Raw genomic sequence first — 16,051 nt, 5'->3', positions numbered from 1 at the left:
CTGCGCTCTAGAGCCTGTGAGCTACAACTATTGAGCCCATATGCCACAACTACTGAAGGCCGCACGCCTAGAGCCCATGCTCTGCAACAAGAGAAGCCATCGCAGTGAGAAGCCCGCGCACTGCAATGAAGAGTAGCCCCTGCTCGCCACAACTAGAGAAAGCCAGTGTGCAGCCAAAAATAAGAATAAATAAATTAATAAATTAATAAATTTAAAAAAAAAAAACAACCTCTGCTGAAAATAATTAGTCCCAGGCTGGTGCAGCTGGTCGCCTGAGAAGCATGTTTTACTCACTCATTCAGAATATCCATTCTGTCTTGCTGCTCTGGTCAAGGCCTGGGCCAGACTCTGGAGGAGGCAGAAAGAGTGCCTTTCCTTTGAGGGCCTTACTGATTCATGGGAAAGAGAGAAAATCCCAATAACGAGCAGTAAGTTTCAGGATAAAGATAAGTACCCAGCCAAGCCTGCAGGCTTCCTGGAGGAGGTGACCTCTGAGTGGAGTTTGGAAACACCAGTAGGAGGTGGCACCATGAGCCCAATGGGTGGATACTAAAAGCTCAGGGAACACTGAGAGCCAGGGATGGGGGAAGTTTAGAAAATTCCCTTCCTTTTTTTCATCTGTCTCTGCCCACTTCCTCTTTCCCTCTCCCTTTCTTCCTTTCCTTCACTTTTCCCATCTTCCCTTTAGTTTGGCAGCCTCCCTCAGCCTCACCCTGCCCCCAGTTCAGGCCCACCGCTCACCAGGACTAGGTCCCTATTAACTGCTAGTCCTTGTATTCATAGCTTCCAAGGGAAAGGAGGAATTTTCAAAATTGCTACCAAATCAAGAGAGCCCAGGGAATTCCTGGGAGTTAGGACGGCTCTTTCACTGCCGGGGCCCAGCTTTGATCCCTGATCGGGGAACTAAGATCCTGCAAGCAAGCCTCGTGGTATGGCCAAAAAAGAAAAACAAAACAAAACAAAACAGAAGAGCCCAGGTGAAGAGGGGAAGTGGGCTTCTGCAGGCACAAAATCCTGACCTTTCTGGTGTCGCTGCGCCCATGCAGCACCGGCAGCCCTGACCCTGCCTCCGCCACAGGTGTAGCACATGGTCGGTCAGGTTTATCTTGTTTTGTTTCATAGCATTGGTTTTTGGTGTGATCATAAAAACTATACAGGCCACTACTTTTTCTTTTTTAATATTATTATGTAAGTGAGAGACTGCAGAAAATTTACTAAGATCCCGTAAGCACGGCCCCCAAAAAGAAAAAGATAGTATAGCAGAAAGGAGAGGAGCACAGAGTTCAGAACCAAGTGGGGCAGTTATTTAGCCTCTTTGGGGCTGTTTCTGATTCTAAAAAATAAGTATAATTATCATACCCAATTCACAGGGTCCAGCACATGGTGAGTACTGTTTAATATTTGCTATTATTACTATTAGCAAGTAAAGAAAAAAGAAAAGAAAAGAAAGGAAAAAACGTACCTATAATTCTAGGAACCTGAGATAAATACTGTTAACTCTTTGGGATATATGCTTCTATACTTTTGCCCTGGGTATATGCTTTATAAAAATGGTCGGTTCCATAATGTGGGATACAATATGATCACAGCTCTTATTTTCCCAATTAATCACTCATGCTTGCATGTGTCTCATTAGCAAGAAATCCAGGATCTTGGGACCACCCTGAATTATCCATGAACTTTGGGGGTTTATACTATGCCTGGAATGGTTCCTGACTGCTGTTGCCGCTTATGGCCACATGGTGTCACTATTGGAGCCTGATCCCAGCCAGTCCGTAGGACTTGCTGGTGAAGGATGCTGTTGTGTCCTTTTGAAACCGGGCTAAACTCAGCTAGGGGCTCGCAGGCCTGAGATCCCAAGCCTGTGGCTCTCAGTGTGTAGCAGCTCTCTTTCCTGTACACTTCTCCCTAATTAGTGTGCCCACTAGCTTCAGGAGCCCCAGGTTAAGACAGTATTTCCTTTTCTCCTTGGGAACCCACACCAGGGGCTTGTTTAAACCCTCCAAATATAAAGGGTCACATGACACCCCCTTATCCTGGGAGAGTGGTCACTCCCTCTTGTAGGGCACAGAAGTGGTTAGCTTTCTGTGAAAGACGTTGTTTGCTCACCCAACGGATACTTTCCTTCCTCTTCTTTACTAACGGAGGCAGCCTCCCATGGGGCCCACCCTCCCAGCTTCTCTTGCAGCTGGGTCACGGACATTGGCTCAAACCTGGCTGGAGGGTCTTGAGGGGATGCTGGCTGGGGAATTTCTAGGGAAGACTTTTCTCTCTGATAAATACACATGAACATATTTCAGGAGAAATCATCTTTATTAGGACTTCCCTGGAGGTGCAGTGGTTAAGACTTCACCTTCCAACGTAGGAGGTGTGGGTTTGGTCAGGGAGCTAAGATCCCACATGCCTCTCGGCCAAGAAAACCAAAACATAAGCAGTATTGTAACAAATTCAATAAAGACTTCAAAAATGGTCCACATCAAAAAGATCTTTAAAAAAGGGAAAAAAAGGAAAGAAATCTTGCTTCTTCTATGTGAGAGGGCAAACCTGCAGATGAAGGCTGAGGTAGCCAGCCTTCAAGAAGATCTCCAGGTAGCTTTGCCTCCTGGTATCCACAGCCTTGTGTAGTCCTCTCCTGCAGTGAATCAGGGCTGGCCTGTGTGACCCATTAGAATGCAGCAGAATGCAGACTTAGAGGGCTAGATTGTGAAAGGTATTGAAAGTTTCTACCTTGGTCCCTGTTGGATTGCTCCCTCTGGAGGAAGCAAGCCACCACACTGTAAGGACACATACCCCACTGTGAGGACACGCAGGCAGATCTGCAGAGAGGAGCCAACAGCCAGTGCCTACTGGCCAGCCATGTGGGTGAACCACGGGGGTCCTTGGAAGTGGACGCTCCAGCGCCAGTCAAGCCTTCAGATGAGCACAGCCCCAGGTGACATCTCACTGCACCCACATGAGAGACTGAGCCAGAATCCCCAGTAAGCTGCTCTTGAATTCCTGACCCACGGAAGCCATGAGGGATAATAAATATTGTTGCTTAGGGCTTCCCTGGTGGCGCACTGGTTGGGAGTCCACCTGCCGATGCAGGGGACGCGGGTTCGTGCCCCGGTCCGGGAAGATCCCACAAGCCGCGGAGCAACTAAGCCCGTGCACCACAACTACTGAGCCTGCGCTCTAGAGCCCGTGAGCCACAACTAGTGAGCCCGTGTGCCGCAACTACTGAAGCCCCTGCACCTAGAGCCCGTGCTCCGCAACAAGAGAAGCCACGGCAATGAGAAGCCCGCACACCGCAACGAAGAGTAGCCCCCGCTCGTCGCAGCAAGAGAAAGCCGCGTGCAGCAATGAAGACCCAGTGCAGCCAAAAATAAATAAATTAAATAAATAAATTTTTTAAAAAAGAAGAAGAAATGAGCTCTCAAGCCGTGAAACAACATGGAGGAAACTTCAATGCAAATGACTAAGAGAAAGAAGCCAATCTGAAAGGGCTACATAGTGTAAGATTCCAACTACATGACATTCTGGAAAAGGCAAAACTATGGAGACAGTAAAAATATCCCTGGTTGTCAGAGAATGAGGGGAGAGAGAGATGAACAGGCAGAGCACAGAGGATTTTAGGGCAATAAAACTATTCTGTAAGACACTATAACGGTGAGTACATGCGGTACGTTTGCCCAAACCCATAGAAGGTACCACACCAAGGATGAACCCTAATGTAAACTATGGACTCTGAGTGATAATGATGGGTCAAGTTCATCAACTGAAGCAAATGTCCCACTCGGGGGGGCGGTGCGGTGCTGATAATAGGGGAGGCTATGTGTGTGGGGGGCAAATGGGAGTAAAGAGTAAAGAGGGGTAAATGGGAAATCCTAACCTTTTGCTCAGTTTTGCTGTGAACCTAAAACTGCTCTAAAATATAAAGCTTATTAAAAAAATAGTGTCCCTCATCTGGGTTTGTCTGATGTTTCCATGTGATTAGATTGGGGTCATGCATTCCTGGTGGGAATCCTGCCCCTCGTTGGTGATGCTATTTTAATCCTTTGGTCAAGATGTTGCCTGATTCTCCTGTATCGTTACCCTTCCCCCCACCTGCTACTAATAAACAATCTGTAAAGAGACACTTTAAGAGCATGCCAATATCTTCCCCCCTCATCAAAAGTCTCCCCCTAAACTTCACATCCAGTGTTGAGTTTTGCCCACAGGCTGCCTTGCTGTCAGCTGGCCCTCACTGTCTTTGTTTCTCCGGATAGGACATTACGCAGGAGAAAGTTAGCCTCTGCTTCCAGTCTGGTCCAGCGTCGCTCTCCTGGCCAACACCCAGCCTTCCTGATCTGACCCGGGTTCGAGTCTCTCATTCACAGCCCGTCTCATGTGTGCCAGCCCGACCTTCCCACAGCGAGTGGGACTCTGGGACACTCATCTCACTTCCTGTCCCGCAAAGCTGCTCTTTCTCAGGGCAGCTACCATAGCCCCAGGCTAGGTCAAAAGGACCAGCTACCCTGGGTGGTGAGGCCGGGAGCTCTCTTCCCCCCAGCAGGCCTCAGGGGCTGCGGATGGTGAAATCTCACCTGCGAGGCTGCACTGGGCTCAGCAGAGTATCTTATCTGCAGTAAGATACCGAGCAGTTAGCGCAGCTGCTTTGAGGTTGGGAGGCTGGGAGCCCGCAGGAAGTGACTTGGTGCAGAGCTGATGCGTCTTTACCCCAGCACCCATCCCGGGACGGGAGCTGCAGGCTGGTGAGGCTGGGCGCATGTCCGCGGAGTGCGGGGAACCTGGGCCCGAGGGGCTTCAGGGCTGGTGCCCGGGGCCAGGCGGGCACTCAGGGGCCATGGGCTCGGGTCCGTGCCCCTCTCCATCCACGCCCACCCCCTGGAGGCTGCCCCGCTGGAGAGCTTACGTGGCTGCTGCCGTGCTCTGCTACATCAACCTCCTGAACTACATGAACTGGTTCATCATTGCAGGTGAGGAAGGGTACGGGCATCCTGGACGGCGCTTGCCCATCTCCCCGCCGGCTGCCCTGCCACCCGCCGGCGCTGTGGGTCCACACTGGCCTTCTGTCCAGCAGACTTTCTTCTTGTGCAGCACATCCCTGCTATCCTTACCCCCGGCCTGGTTTCAGCCCGGCCTGAAATGGGGGAGGGCCAGATGAGTTCCCAATCCAGCCCCAAACTGTATATGCACCCAGGTGTGGGCACACAATGGTGGTGGGTGGTGAGGACTAGCAGGGAGGACTGGGCCTCGGGCGAAGGTCCGGCGGTTCTGGGTGGCATGTCGGGGTGAGGTCGTGGAGGACAGGGTGGCCTGGCCCTGCTCCCAAGCAAGAGCTAGCTGGCTGGTTGTTTCTGGGGCAGCAGGCTGCGTGCAGACTTTGCACATTCTGCCTTCCTTCCTGCAGGCCCCAGGGCTCAGCCTGCCGTGTCATCATGTCACTCACTCAGGGACTTATTCATTCATCCATTCAAGATTCAGCCTTCTTTTCTCTCTTGATCGCGGATTCATTCAAGATCGACTGAGCACTTATGGGCCTGGGGGACCCTCTGGTGGGCCTTGGGGACCCAGGGGAGGGGAAGTCAACCTTGTAGCTCCTGAACTCAGGAATGAGCCTCAGGGAGCAGAAGGACGGAGGAGCCTGAGGAGCTCCGAGGAGGTGCTCGCAGCAGGCGGGGCCCCCCTCCGAGGCCAGGGTATGGATTCATCAGTGACCAGCTCGCAGCTGTGGAATGAATGGGACTAGGGTTGCAGATAGCACCAGACCCAGTGGGTGTGTCTGTCTTTGAGGATCTCAGAGGGATACCCGACACATGTAGAAGTGGCTCTAATCCAGGACAGACTCGAGAGAGCTTCATTTGAGCAGCCCCAGGATGAAACACGGAGGGTTCCGACAGAATTCACAGAGGAGGGGCATATGGTTTGGGTCTTGAAGGCTGAAAAAAATCGGTAAAGCGGGGAATGGGGTCAGGCAAGGGCGTTCAGAGAGAGGGGTCAGCGTGAGCCAAAGCACGTGGGGCCAAAGTGCACTCTCTGCTCAGGAGAGGAGCTGGGGGAAGCAGCGATTTATTCTAAAAGGGTGTTTGGGGCTGGATCATAGGTTTCTTGGGGGCCAGGCTGGGAGCTTGCACTTTCTGCTGAGGCCGTGGGGAGCAAGTGCGGAGACTGTAATCAGAGTTGAGGCCCTGATGGAGGCAAGAGGAGACGGGGAGGTCAGTCAGAGGCTACCACTATGGATTAGACTGGACCTGAAGAGGCGTGAGCTGGATTGGGGGTGGAGGGCATGAAGGGGAGAGGAGGGGGCAACCAGGTGTGTGGAGCTCTTTCAGCCTCGCAGGCTGGGGTCCCTGCTTTCCTGGGAGGCCGCTGGCTGGGCTGTCAGTCCCTGAGTCCTCCCGGCCTGAGGCACTTTCCCTGATGGGAATTTCTCTGGCTGCGTGAATAGCAAGGCTGTGGTTATTGGGCTGAGGGAGGCCAGGGGAAGTGAAACCCCACAGAGTGCCTGGGGAAGGCTTGAGCAAGTGATTGTCAGCCACAAGAATTCTCTGGTGTGAAGCAGGTCTTTGGGAGGCCAGAGGGACAGAGGAAAGATAAAAACAAGGCTGGGACTTCCCTGGTGGCACAGTGGTTAAGAATCTGCCTGCCGATGCAGGGGACACAGGTCCAAGCCCTGGTCCGGGAAGATCCCACATGCCGCGGAGCAACTAAGCCCGTGCGCCACAACTACTGAGCCTGCGCTCTAGAGCCCATGAGCCACAACTCCTGAGCCCGCGTGTCACAACTACTGAGCCTGTGCTCTAGAGCCTCTGAGCCACAACTACTGAGCCTGCGCTCTAGAGCCCAAGAGCCACAACTATTGAGCCCGCGTGTCACAACTACTGAGCCTGCGCTCTAGAGCCCGTGAGCCACAACTCCTGAGCCCGAGTGCCAGAACTACTGAAGCCCACGCGCCTAGAGCTCGTGCTCCACAACAAGAGAAGCCACTGCAATGAGAAGCCTGCACACTGCAAAGAAGAGTAGCCCCAGCTCGTCGCAACAAGAGAAAGCTGCGCACAGCAATGAAGACCCAACGCAGCCAAGAAAAACAAAAAATACCTAAAAACCAAAAACCAAGGCCGGACCCGAACTGGGGCCCCGCCTGCCCGCAGAGCAGCGCAGGACTGGGAGGAGCCCAGGAGCAGCCAAAACAAGGGGCTGAGTCCCATTCCCCCAAATGAGTGCGAATACAGAGAATTTTTACTTAGCCATTTACTTTGTTTACCTGTGTTGTCTCTTGCCAATGAATATGTCTAATTCGTGTAAGTAAAAGTATTAAAAGGGAAGGAAAGACATACAAGTTGGTATCTGGACGCTGTGGCAATTGGGTACAAAGTGAATATCAGAACAAAACCTTTGCTTCACTTTGCTTCTCTGTTTCTTCCATCTTTTTCACTCGCTGGCTGGTCTTAGAAGTGTGGATGTGGGGCTTTCTTCTCCATCGTGGGGGTGTCTCTGCAGGGCTCCATTTGTGACTCTGGGTGGGAGGGTAGACCCAGCTCCCCTAATTCCAGCTGTACAGCCATCGGTTGCTGGAGCCTCTGTTTCTCCATCTGTATAATGGGGACAGTGATACTGAGGGCACTCAGTCATCTCATAATTCAATCAAAGTGATCACAGGACCAGAGCCTCACAGCTCAGTTGAGCAGGTGCCTCGGACCGTGACTAACTCTGAAGCACCACCAAGGGGCTGAGGGGATTTCGGCCTAGCAATCTCTTGAAGGGGCTTCAGAGCAAGAGCCTGCCACCCTCAGGGGCCAAGGTCGGACCTAAGTGGGACCCTCTGAAGCTCTCACGGGCATTCCATGTTTGTGTGTTCATGCCTCTGGAAGAACATGCTTGTGTGTGCATGCGTGCAGGCCAGGGCACATATGCCTCTGCATGTACATGCTCATGCATGTATATGTATGTCTATGAATGTCTGGAGTTTGTATACAAGCAGGGCTGCACAATCCCAGGGACTTTCATTTACACTGTAGTCTAAGTGAATGGCTGCCATCACTATGACTATGACGTGAATGGCAGCCCTGCACGTGTGCAAATGCATGCATGCCTGTGCGTGTGTCTTTACGTGTACATCTCAGCGTACGTATGTCCGAGTGTATGAGGCTGGGCTTACACGCCTGTGAGTGCAGGCTCCTGTATGGGTATGTGTCTCGGTGCCTCTGGGAGTATACGTCTCTGGGTGTGCCTGTTTGTATGTAGCTGTGTGGGTCTGCATGTCTGTGTGCCTGCATGACTAAGTGTGTGTGTATATCTGTGCCTTTGGGAGGTGCTGGCTCCTGTATCTGTGTGTGTGTGCGTGCGTGCGTGCGTGTGTGCGTGCGTGTGCGTGCGCACGCGCATGTGTGGGAGAGAGGGGAAGAGAAGACTGGGCCCGGGTGCCACACCGGCGCTGTGCTGGTCGGCTGCAGGCCTGTCCCAAATGCAGGGTAGCTGCCTTTAGAGGCCTGGCAGGCAACTTCCCACTTCCTGAGCACTGTCCGTCTGCCCGCAGGAGTGCTGCTGGACGTACAGAAGTTTTTTCAGATCAGTGACAGCAGTGCTGGTTTGCTTCAGACAGGTAAGGAGGGGATCCCCAGCCCGGGGCCCTGGGCTCGTGCTGGGTGGGGGTCTTTCAGCAGGTCCTGTTCTGTGTCCATCTCCAGCTGCTGGGAAATGGGCACCAGGCTGAGCCTCACTGAGTCCCTTGGCACAGAGGATGGGTGGTATTCGGGTGGGAGGGACAGTCTGGGTCGGAGAAGGAGGCAGCCCAGGCTGAGACCTGGCGCCGGAACAGCCCCTTAGGGTTTGAGGGTAGGAGCTGTGGAAGAAGCGGTGGGCGCTGGGGCTGGAAGAGGCTCCCGAGTGGAGTTGGTCACTCATCCTCCACGTCTGTTAAGCTCAGCTTTGTAGCCGGGGTTGAGAATTTCTGACGTGTGCTTTCCTCTCACGGACCTGATCACTAGGACACAGGCAGACAGTGGACTTCCCTGGCCGCCCAGTGGTTAAGACTCTGGGCTTCCACTGCAGGGGGGCATGGGTTCGATCCCTGGTTGGGGAACTAAGATCCCACATGCCTCGAGGTGCAGCCAAAAAAACTAAAAAAGGTAGACAGAGACACGTACCCGGCGCATGGGCTCAGGTGGGGTCTGGGCCTACTGGGGCCTACGTTCCAGCAGTGGGGAGCAGCCACACCTCCCAGTCCAAGGTGGGGGCGGTTGGGGTCAGGAGGCATTAACTTTCCCCCACCGTCTGGATGGCGACACACACATGCAGACGCACATGTACCGACATGCGTGCACACACTGTCACAACACAGGATACACGTGTGTGTTCTTTACAGTTTTGAGAGAATTCATGTACAGATCAAGCCGTATATTTCTTTCCTAAAATAGATCTGCCTGAGAACAAGCGTCCGGCTCTGTTTTTTTCCCACCTCCCCTTTAATACTCACCTGTCCACCATTTTTAAAAAATATTTATTTATTTATTTGGCTGCGCCAGGTCTTCTTAGTTGCGGCCTGTGGGATCTAGTTCCCCGACCAGGGATCAAACCCGGGCTCCCTGCATTGGGAGCACAGAGTCTTAACTGCTGGACCACCAAGGAGGTTCCTGTCCACCATTTTTGGCAGGAAAATACACCTCTCCCCATTCTGAGTTTTGCTAGGTATGAAACCCTCCAGGGTACTCGGAGGGACCCCTCATGGCTGTTTGGCTTCTGTTGATGAGGCCTTGGGAACGGGGCAGAGAGAGCGTCGGTAGAAACCAATTGGGGATGTTTCCTCCAGGCTACAAACCCAGGCATGGCAAGGCGCCAAGCCTTATCTAGCTGTCCCACTCGTCTGTGACCGTCTACTATTTATCTGCGATTGAGAATTCAGAAGTGAGATTGTTGTCTCAGGGATGGGTATCAACACATTTATTTCAATTTAAAAAACGAAGCCGGGCTTCCCTGGTGGCACAGTGGTTGAGAGTCCGCCTGCCGATGCAGGGGACGCGGGTTCGTGCCCCAGTCCGGGAGGATCCCACATGCCGCGGAGCGGCTGGGCCCGTGAGCCATGGCCGCTGGGCCTGCTGGGCCTGCTCGTCCGCGTCCGGAGCCTGTGCTCCGCCGGGGGGAGAAGCAACAGCAGTGAGAGGTTCGCAAAAAGAAAAAAAAAAAAAAAAGGAAGCCAACATTTTAATATCTTTCTTACAGACAACCAGTCTGATTTGTCCTACTGATTTGGCAAATGAGGACTGGCTTTGCCCATAAGCCTTTATGGTAGACATTTCCCATAAACTGAATGAGCTTGATCTGCAGCCCTAAGGATTTGGATGAAAATATAGTTTAAAAAATACAATCATGCTGGAAATCACATCCTTCTCAACTATTTAAACTTACGATAAAAATGCTTCAGATGTCAGCTGAAAACATGCAAGAGGGTACACAGTTCTGGAAACCGAAGCACCGAGCAAAAGAGGTAGATCACCGGTTAGACCACCGTCTTTTCCAATCGATCCTGATTCGGGGCTGAGGTCGGCAGCTGGCGCTCATCTTCCAGTCATATTGTAGCCAGAGGGAGACTGTCTCGGTTTAATACCCACAACCTTCTAGATTAAACAGATAATGGAATCTGAGTCAATATTTCCCCCTGGTTCTTACCATGGTGAACAGGATTATTACTACAAGGCCCCTGATAAGTGAGTTGTGGGGAGGGAGAAGTTTGTGTGTATGAGAGAAAGCGGGAGGAAGCCTGTGAACACGAGGACCTGCTTGTGAGTGCGTAGTGGGGAATGTGCGCATGCGTGTGAGTGTGTGTGTTTGAGATTGGATGAAGGGAAGGCGTTTCTCTGCAGAAGCAGCCCAAAGAGGTGTGTGGAAAGGGCAGTGGGCTTGGAGGCCTGATGACTAACTAGGCTTGTCCCCAGTGACCTCAGGTGAGTCTTTTCACCTTTCTGGGTCACCATGCAATGGCCCTAAGACCCACCCTGCTGTCTCTCTGCAGGGTTGTAGACTGGAGGAAACCGATGACTCAGAGGGCACGGCGTGGCTCTAAGAGTGGGGTGGAAGGTGGGGGGAAGCAGCGGTCAGACAGCCCTTGCCCCACCACTATGGGACAGAGAAGCTGCTGGAGTTAGTTAACTGATTTACAATATTTAAAACGAACACTGATGTGGACCTTACCGTGTGCCAGGTGCTAGTCTAAGGGCTTAATAACATTAACTCATTTAATCTCACAACAATCCCACGAGGCAGGGATTATTATTATGCCCATTTTACGGATGACGAACCTGAGGCACAGAGAGGCTATGGGGCTTGCTGAAGATCACACGGCTGGTAAGTGACAGAGCTGGGATTCATATCCAGGCAGCTGCTTATAGAGTCCTTCTCTGAACGCTGTGCTCCTGAATTACTCCCACCTTGTCACAGAAATGATTTTAATCTGGAGAGCGAAGGCGTGCCTGCCTTCCACTTGGGGGCAGGCTTCTCCAGCCCCAGGAGATCTGCAGGTTTAAGGTGTTTATATCCTGTAAAGGATCCCTACCCCAAATCTCATAAAAGTATGAGATTTGGGGAAATAGTTTATAAGCTTTAGGTAAAGAAAATGACTCCCCCCAGAGGAAGATTGATAAATTTGACTACATCAAAGCTAAGTTCTTCTGTATGATGGTGATTGAAACTATAAGTGCAATTAGCGATAATAATAGATGACATTTGTTGGGCATTTACATAAAGCCTGTCACTGCCTTTTATATGCTTTATTTTTTTTAATCTTCCCCATAACCTTATGGGGGAAGCACTATTACTATCGTACTCTGTAGTTGATGAAAGGGAAACAGGAGAGTTAAGGATTTTGTCCAAAGTCACACAACTAGGAAGTGGTGGGGTCAGGATGTGAGCCCAGGTATTCAGTCGCGGAATTTGCATTTTAAATCCTTAAAACAAATATAAAGGACTGGGAGAAAATTATCAACAAAGAGCCCGGTAGAAAAATAGGCAGAGGATGTGAAAACAGAGACTGCTGCTCAGCCTCACTTGGAAAAAGAACAATGCAGATTAAAACGTCAGCGAGACGCCATTCGTGTTTCAACCATGAAATGAACAAAAAGAAATCGATTGTTCCTAGCAAGTGTCAGCAAGCAATATACATACTTCTAGTCAAGTGTAAATTGATACAGCCTTTTGGGAGGCCTATTATGGCAGTAGTTATTATATATTTAAATGCCGTTCACACCAAAGACCTTTCTCAGCGGAGGATTAGGTCAAACCATATTAAACTGCCGTTTTTGTAGGTCAAAACTGGCTTAATTTCCGCGATTGCCTATGGCTCAACCCAGTACTAGAGCGGGTCAGGGCAAAGTGGGAGGGGCTGGAACCTGAGCTGGGACGAATCTGGACATTCACTGGGCTCAGGAAACGTCAATCATCTGTGCTCCTGAATGAAGACCCAGACGCTGGGCGGGGTCCCCCAAAGCCTAAGGCCCTTGGGTGGTGGGAGCGGGTGGAGGAGGGTCAGACCTTGCCCAGGCCACCTGGCGGCTCTCGGAGGCAGCGGAGGAGGGTGGAGGAGATTTTATTTGAGGAACAGAAGCAGTGAAGGTAGCTATCCACGTGGTATGGTCAAGCAAAAACGCGGCAGTGTTTTTGTCTTCGCAGAATAGCAAACGCATTCACTAATCCAGTCACCAATTCATAAGCGTTTAGTAGTTTAAAAAAGGGTATAAATACAACTGCAGCGTCGGGGGAATGTTTTTCTTACTTAGGAAGACCAAGTCTTTTCCAGCCTCCAGGGGCCGCTTGTTTATAATCACTGTGCTCATTCTAAACCGTGCTCATCCGCTCGGAGCAGGCACCTGGCCCGCCCCCCGCCCCCTTTTGCCTTCCACGCCCTGCCTCCAGCAGGGGCTTGAGAGCAAAAGCCCCGTGAGTTCTCCGAGAGACAGGACATGGCAGCTCCACGCCGGCCTCTGTGTTCACTTCTGTCTCACGTTTACACGGCCTGGGAGGGGGATGTTGACTTCTCCACTACGGGGCTGGTGCTCAGAGAGGTGGAGTTAGTAACCCAAGGCTGCACAGTGAGCAAGCAGCAGAACTGAGATTTGAGTCGGGGGCCCTGCCCCCACCCTTCCTCCCCAGTCGCCCTGACTCTGGGCAGTGGTGGGGATTGGATTGGGGGATTCACCTTATCTTTTCCTCCTCCCGGCCTCCACCCACTGCCAAGCTTGTGGTGTCTGAGCTGGTTCCCTTTTCTGGGCCTGCTGGACCCATCTGCCCCCCGCCCCCACCCCCCTCCGCCTTTGTTGAGCCGGGGATGCATGTTGCCCGCTGCGTGTCTCCTTCAGTCTTCGTCGGCTGCCTGCTGCTGTCTGCACCCGTGTTCGGCTACCTGGGCGACCGACACAGCCGCAAGGTGACGCTGAGCTTGGGTGTCCTGCTCTGGTCAGGAGCAGGCCTCTCCAGCTCCTTCATCTCCCCCCGGGTAGGTGCCCTCACCCCTTTCCAGGCCCCCGGGGGACCCTCCCCCACCTTCTTTCTCCCTGATCCAGCCCCAGCAGAGCTACTTCTGCTCCATTTCAGGCTCCAGGCTGGCTGGGGGATTGTCTTCTAAGGGCTGAGAGAGGGGCCTTCTGAACAGGCTGTAGGACTTTCTGAACAGGGGCCTTCCTCTCTGGCATCTCCCGCGGCTGCCCATGGCTTCACTTCTGCCCGACTGGGCTGGGGATGGGGGTGAGGGTAATGCTACTGTCTGCGGGAACTGGCCTGGTTAGCACAGATGATGCCCAGGAAGAGGGCTACTCAGGGCAGGGGGTTGGGGGTGGCTGTGGACACCAGCAGGGGGCACCCGTGTGGTTTGGGGAACCTGGACTGGGAGGATAATGAGGTGTCTGGAGCCCTGATCTCCTCCTCCTCCCCTGGGGCACTGTCACCAGATGCCCTCAGGTCCCTCTGACAATTCCTCAGGTCCCCTTGGCCCGAGGGTGATTTCTGGAACTCACTGCAGTCTTGTGCCTGTTTGCCCAGTACTCCTGGCTCTTCTTCCTGTCCCGGGGGGTGCTGGGCATTGGCACTGCCAGCTACTCCACCATTGCGCCCACCATCCTGGGAGACCTCTTCGTGAGGGACCAGCGAATCCGAGTGCTGGCCATCTTCTACATCTTTATCCCTGTTGGAAGGTTGGTATTACCCTGGATCCACTTCCCTGGGTGGTAAACTGAGGCCCAAAGGAGTCAAAACAGGAGCCGGGCTGGGTGGAGGAGACATCAGAGCAGAAGGGCTTGGAATCCCAACTCTAGCCCTTCCTCACTGTGTCACTTTACCTCTCTGAACCTCAGTTTCCTCATCTGTAAATGGGGCCAATAACATGAACTGGTAGGCTATGGTGGGAGTTAGAGATACGTAATGAGGATGCTCCCTACGTGCTAGTACACTCCAGGAAGGGGTGAGAAAGAGCAGCGCAGCAGTGTGGGCTGCACAGGGAGGGGCCGGCTCTGAGAGGTGAGGCAGAGAAATGCCTTAGGGTTGGGCCACGCACTCCATAGTGGAGTAGGACAGAGTGGGTTTTGCGGTCAGGCCCCTGAGCTCTGACTCAGGTTTCCTGAAACCTCCTGACTTGGGCAGGGCTGAGACTTGGGGAGGTGGGGTGGGTGGTCCCCAGATAGAGAGACAGTGGACGTTTGGGATGGGCCTGGAGCCAGAGGTCACCTGTGACTTGACCAAGGGCAGTGGACATCTGGGCCTCACGTGGCTCACTTTTCCCAGTGAAAAACGCAATGAGCTGCAGAGAGCCGGCTCCCTGGGGTCGGGGCGCCCTGGCTCAGGCCGGCCTTGGGGCCTCAGGGCTGTCTCCCTTCCCTCACTGCCCGTTTCCCCTGCCCCCTGTCGCAGTGGTCTGGGCTACGTGCTGGGGTCGGCTGTGACGGAGCTGACCGGGAACTGGCATTGGGCCCTCCGAGTGAGTCCAGCTTCCTTTTCTTCCCTCCTCTTTCCCCCTGGGCTGGCAGGGACTTTCCAGCCTCCAGTGGCCTTAGCCCCTTGGCACAGTATCTGGCGCCATGGCGGGTGTTCAGACATCAGCAGCTCAGACATTTGGGGCGTCCTATGGACCACGGCCTCTGGAAGTCATGCCCCTGGTTTCAAATCCCAGCTGCTCGGTTTGCTAGCTTGCTAGCTGTGTGATCTCAAGCAAGTCACGTCCCTCTTCGGGGCCTCACTTTGCCTATCTGTAGAGTGGGGGAGTAAAGTCTACCTTATGGAATCTTGAGGATTAATGAGACAAGGGATAGGAAGACACTAGGGCAGGGCTGGTGTGGCAGATGGAGGTGTGGGCCTGGAACAGGGACAGTTATTGGGGCAGCAAGTACTCAACAGTCAGGGTCAGTGTAGTCAAGCCTCCAGGTCTCAACCCTGTCAGGCTCACAGGTCCCAACAGAGTAGCGTCTGTATAGGACAGACGGGTATTAAGTCAAATCCCAAGGGGACCCTGCTCCCCAGAGAGACTGTCCTCTCAGGGGTGAGGGGGTGAGAAACACTGGTTTGTCAAGCTCTGTGTATAACCAGCTCCACTTCCAGGAGGGAAGTGAGTCCCTCCCCAGCCTGGACCACAGGGTTCAGTCACTGCCAGGATCTCCTGGGTCGCAGGAGTGTGTGACCCTGAGCTTCCTGGGCCCTCCTGTCCCCAGATCATGCCCTGCCTGGAAGCTGTGGCCTTGGTCCTGCTTATCGTCCTGGTTCCAGACCCGCCCCGGGGAGCTGCTGAGAGGCAGGGGGTGGTGACCGTTGGGGGCCCAAGGAGCACCTGGTGTGAGGACGTCAGATACCTGGGGAGAAAGTGAGTGTCCCTGCTCCTCCCTGCATGTCACTGAAAACCCCTCTGTCTGCCCCAGCATCGCTGACTTCCTTCCCTCCGCCTCCAGAGAACCCTCGCTGACTGCCCCAGTGTTCACAACCCTCTTCCTTCTCTGAGCTCCCACTCACCAACTGAGATGCCCCTCCCCAGCTCGGAGGCCCCCTCCACCCAGCCGTGTGTCGGAATACAGGCTGGGAGAGAGGGAGGAAGACACTGTGA

At 53.2% G+C, this 16,051-nt stretch overlaps 1 protein-coding gene across 1 annotated transcript in view; it reads left to right on the top strand.

Annotated features, from left to right (window-relative positions):
• Window positions 1–16,051, top strand: part of SPNS3 (SPNS lysolipid transporter 3, sphingosine-1-phosphate (putative)) — a 60,681-nt gene that overhangs the window by 13,128 nt on the left and 31,502 nt on the right. Inside the window, exons 5-10 of the mRNA XM_059046758.2 lie at window positions 4,248–4,958; window positions 8,519–8,584; window positions 13,329–13,465; window positions 14,008–14,159; window positions 14,872–14,938; window positions 15,666–15,814. Of these exons, the coding sequence (XP_058902741.1) occupies window positions 4,748–4,958; window positions 8,519–8,584; window positions 13,329–13,465; window positions 14,008–14,159; window positions 14,872–14,938; window positions 15,666–15,814 (782 nt within the window). The 5' untranslated portion in view covers window positions 4,248–4,747. The remainder of the gene's footprint in view (window positions 1–4,247; window positions 4,959–8,518; window positions 8,585–13,328; window positions 13,466–14,007; window positions 14,160–14,871; window positions 14,939–15,665; window positions 15,815–16,051) is intronic.

This window comes from Kogia breviceps, chromosome 19 (assembly GCF_026419965.1).
Source record: "Kogia breviceps isolate mKogBre1 chromosome 19, mKogBre1 haplotype 1, whole genome shotgun sequence".
Taxonomy (NCBI): Eukaryota; Metazoa; Chordata; class Mammalia; order Artiodactyla; family Physeteridae; genus Kogia; species Kogia breviceps.
The sequence above is the reverse complement of the archived record's forward strand: the minus strand, read 5'-3'. Positions and strand labels throughout refer to the sequence as shown.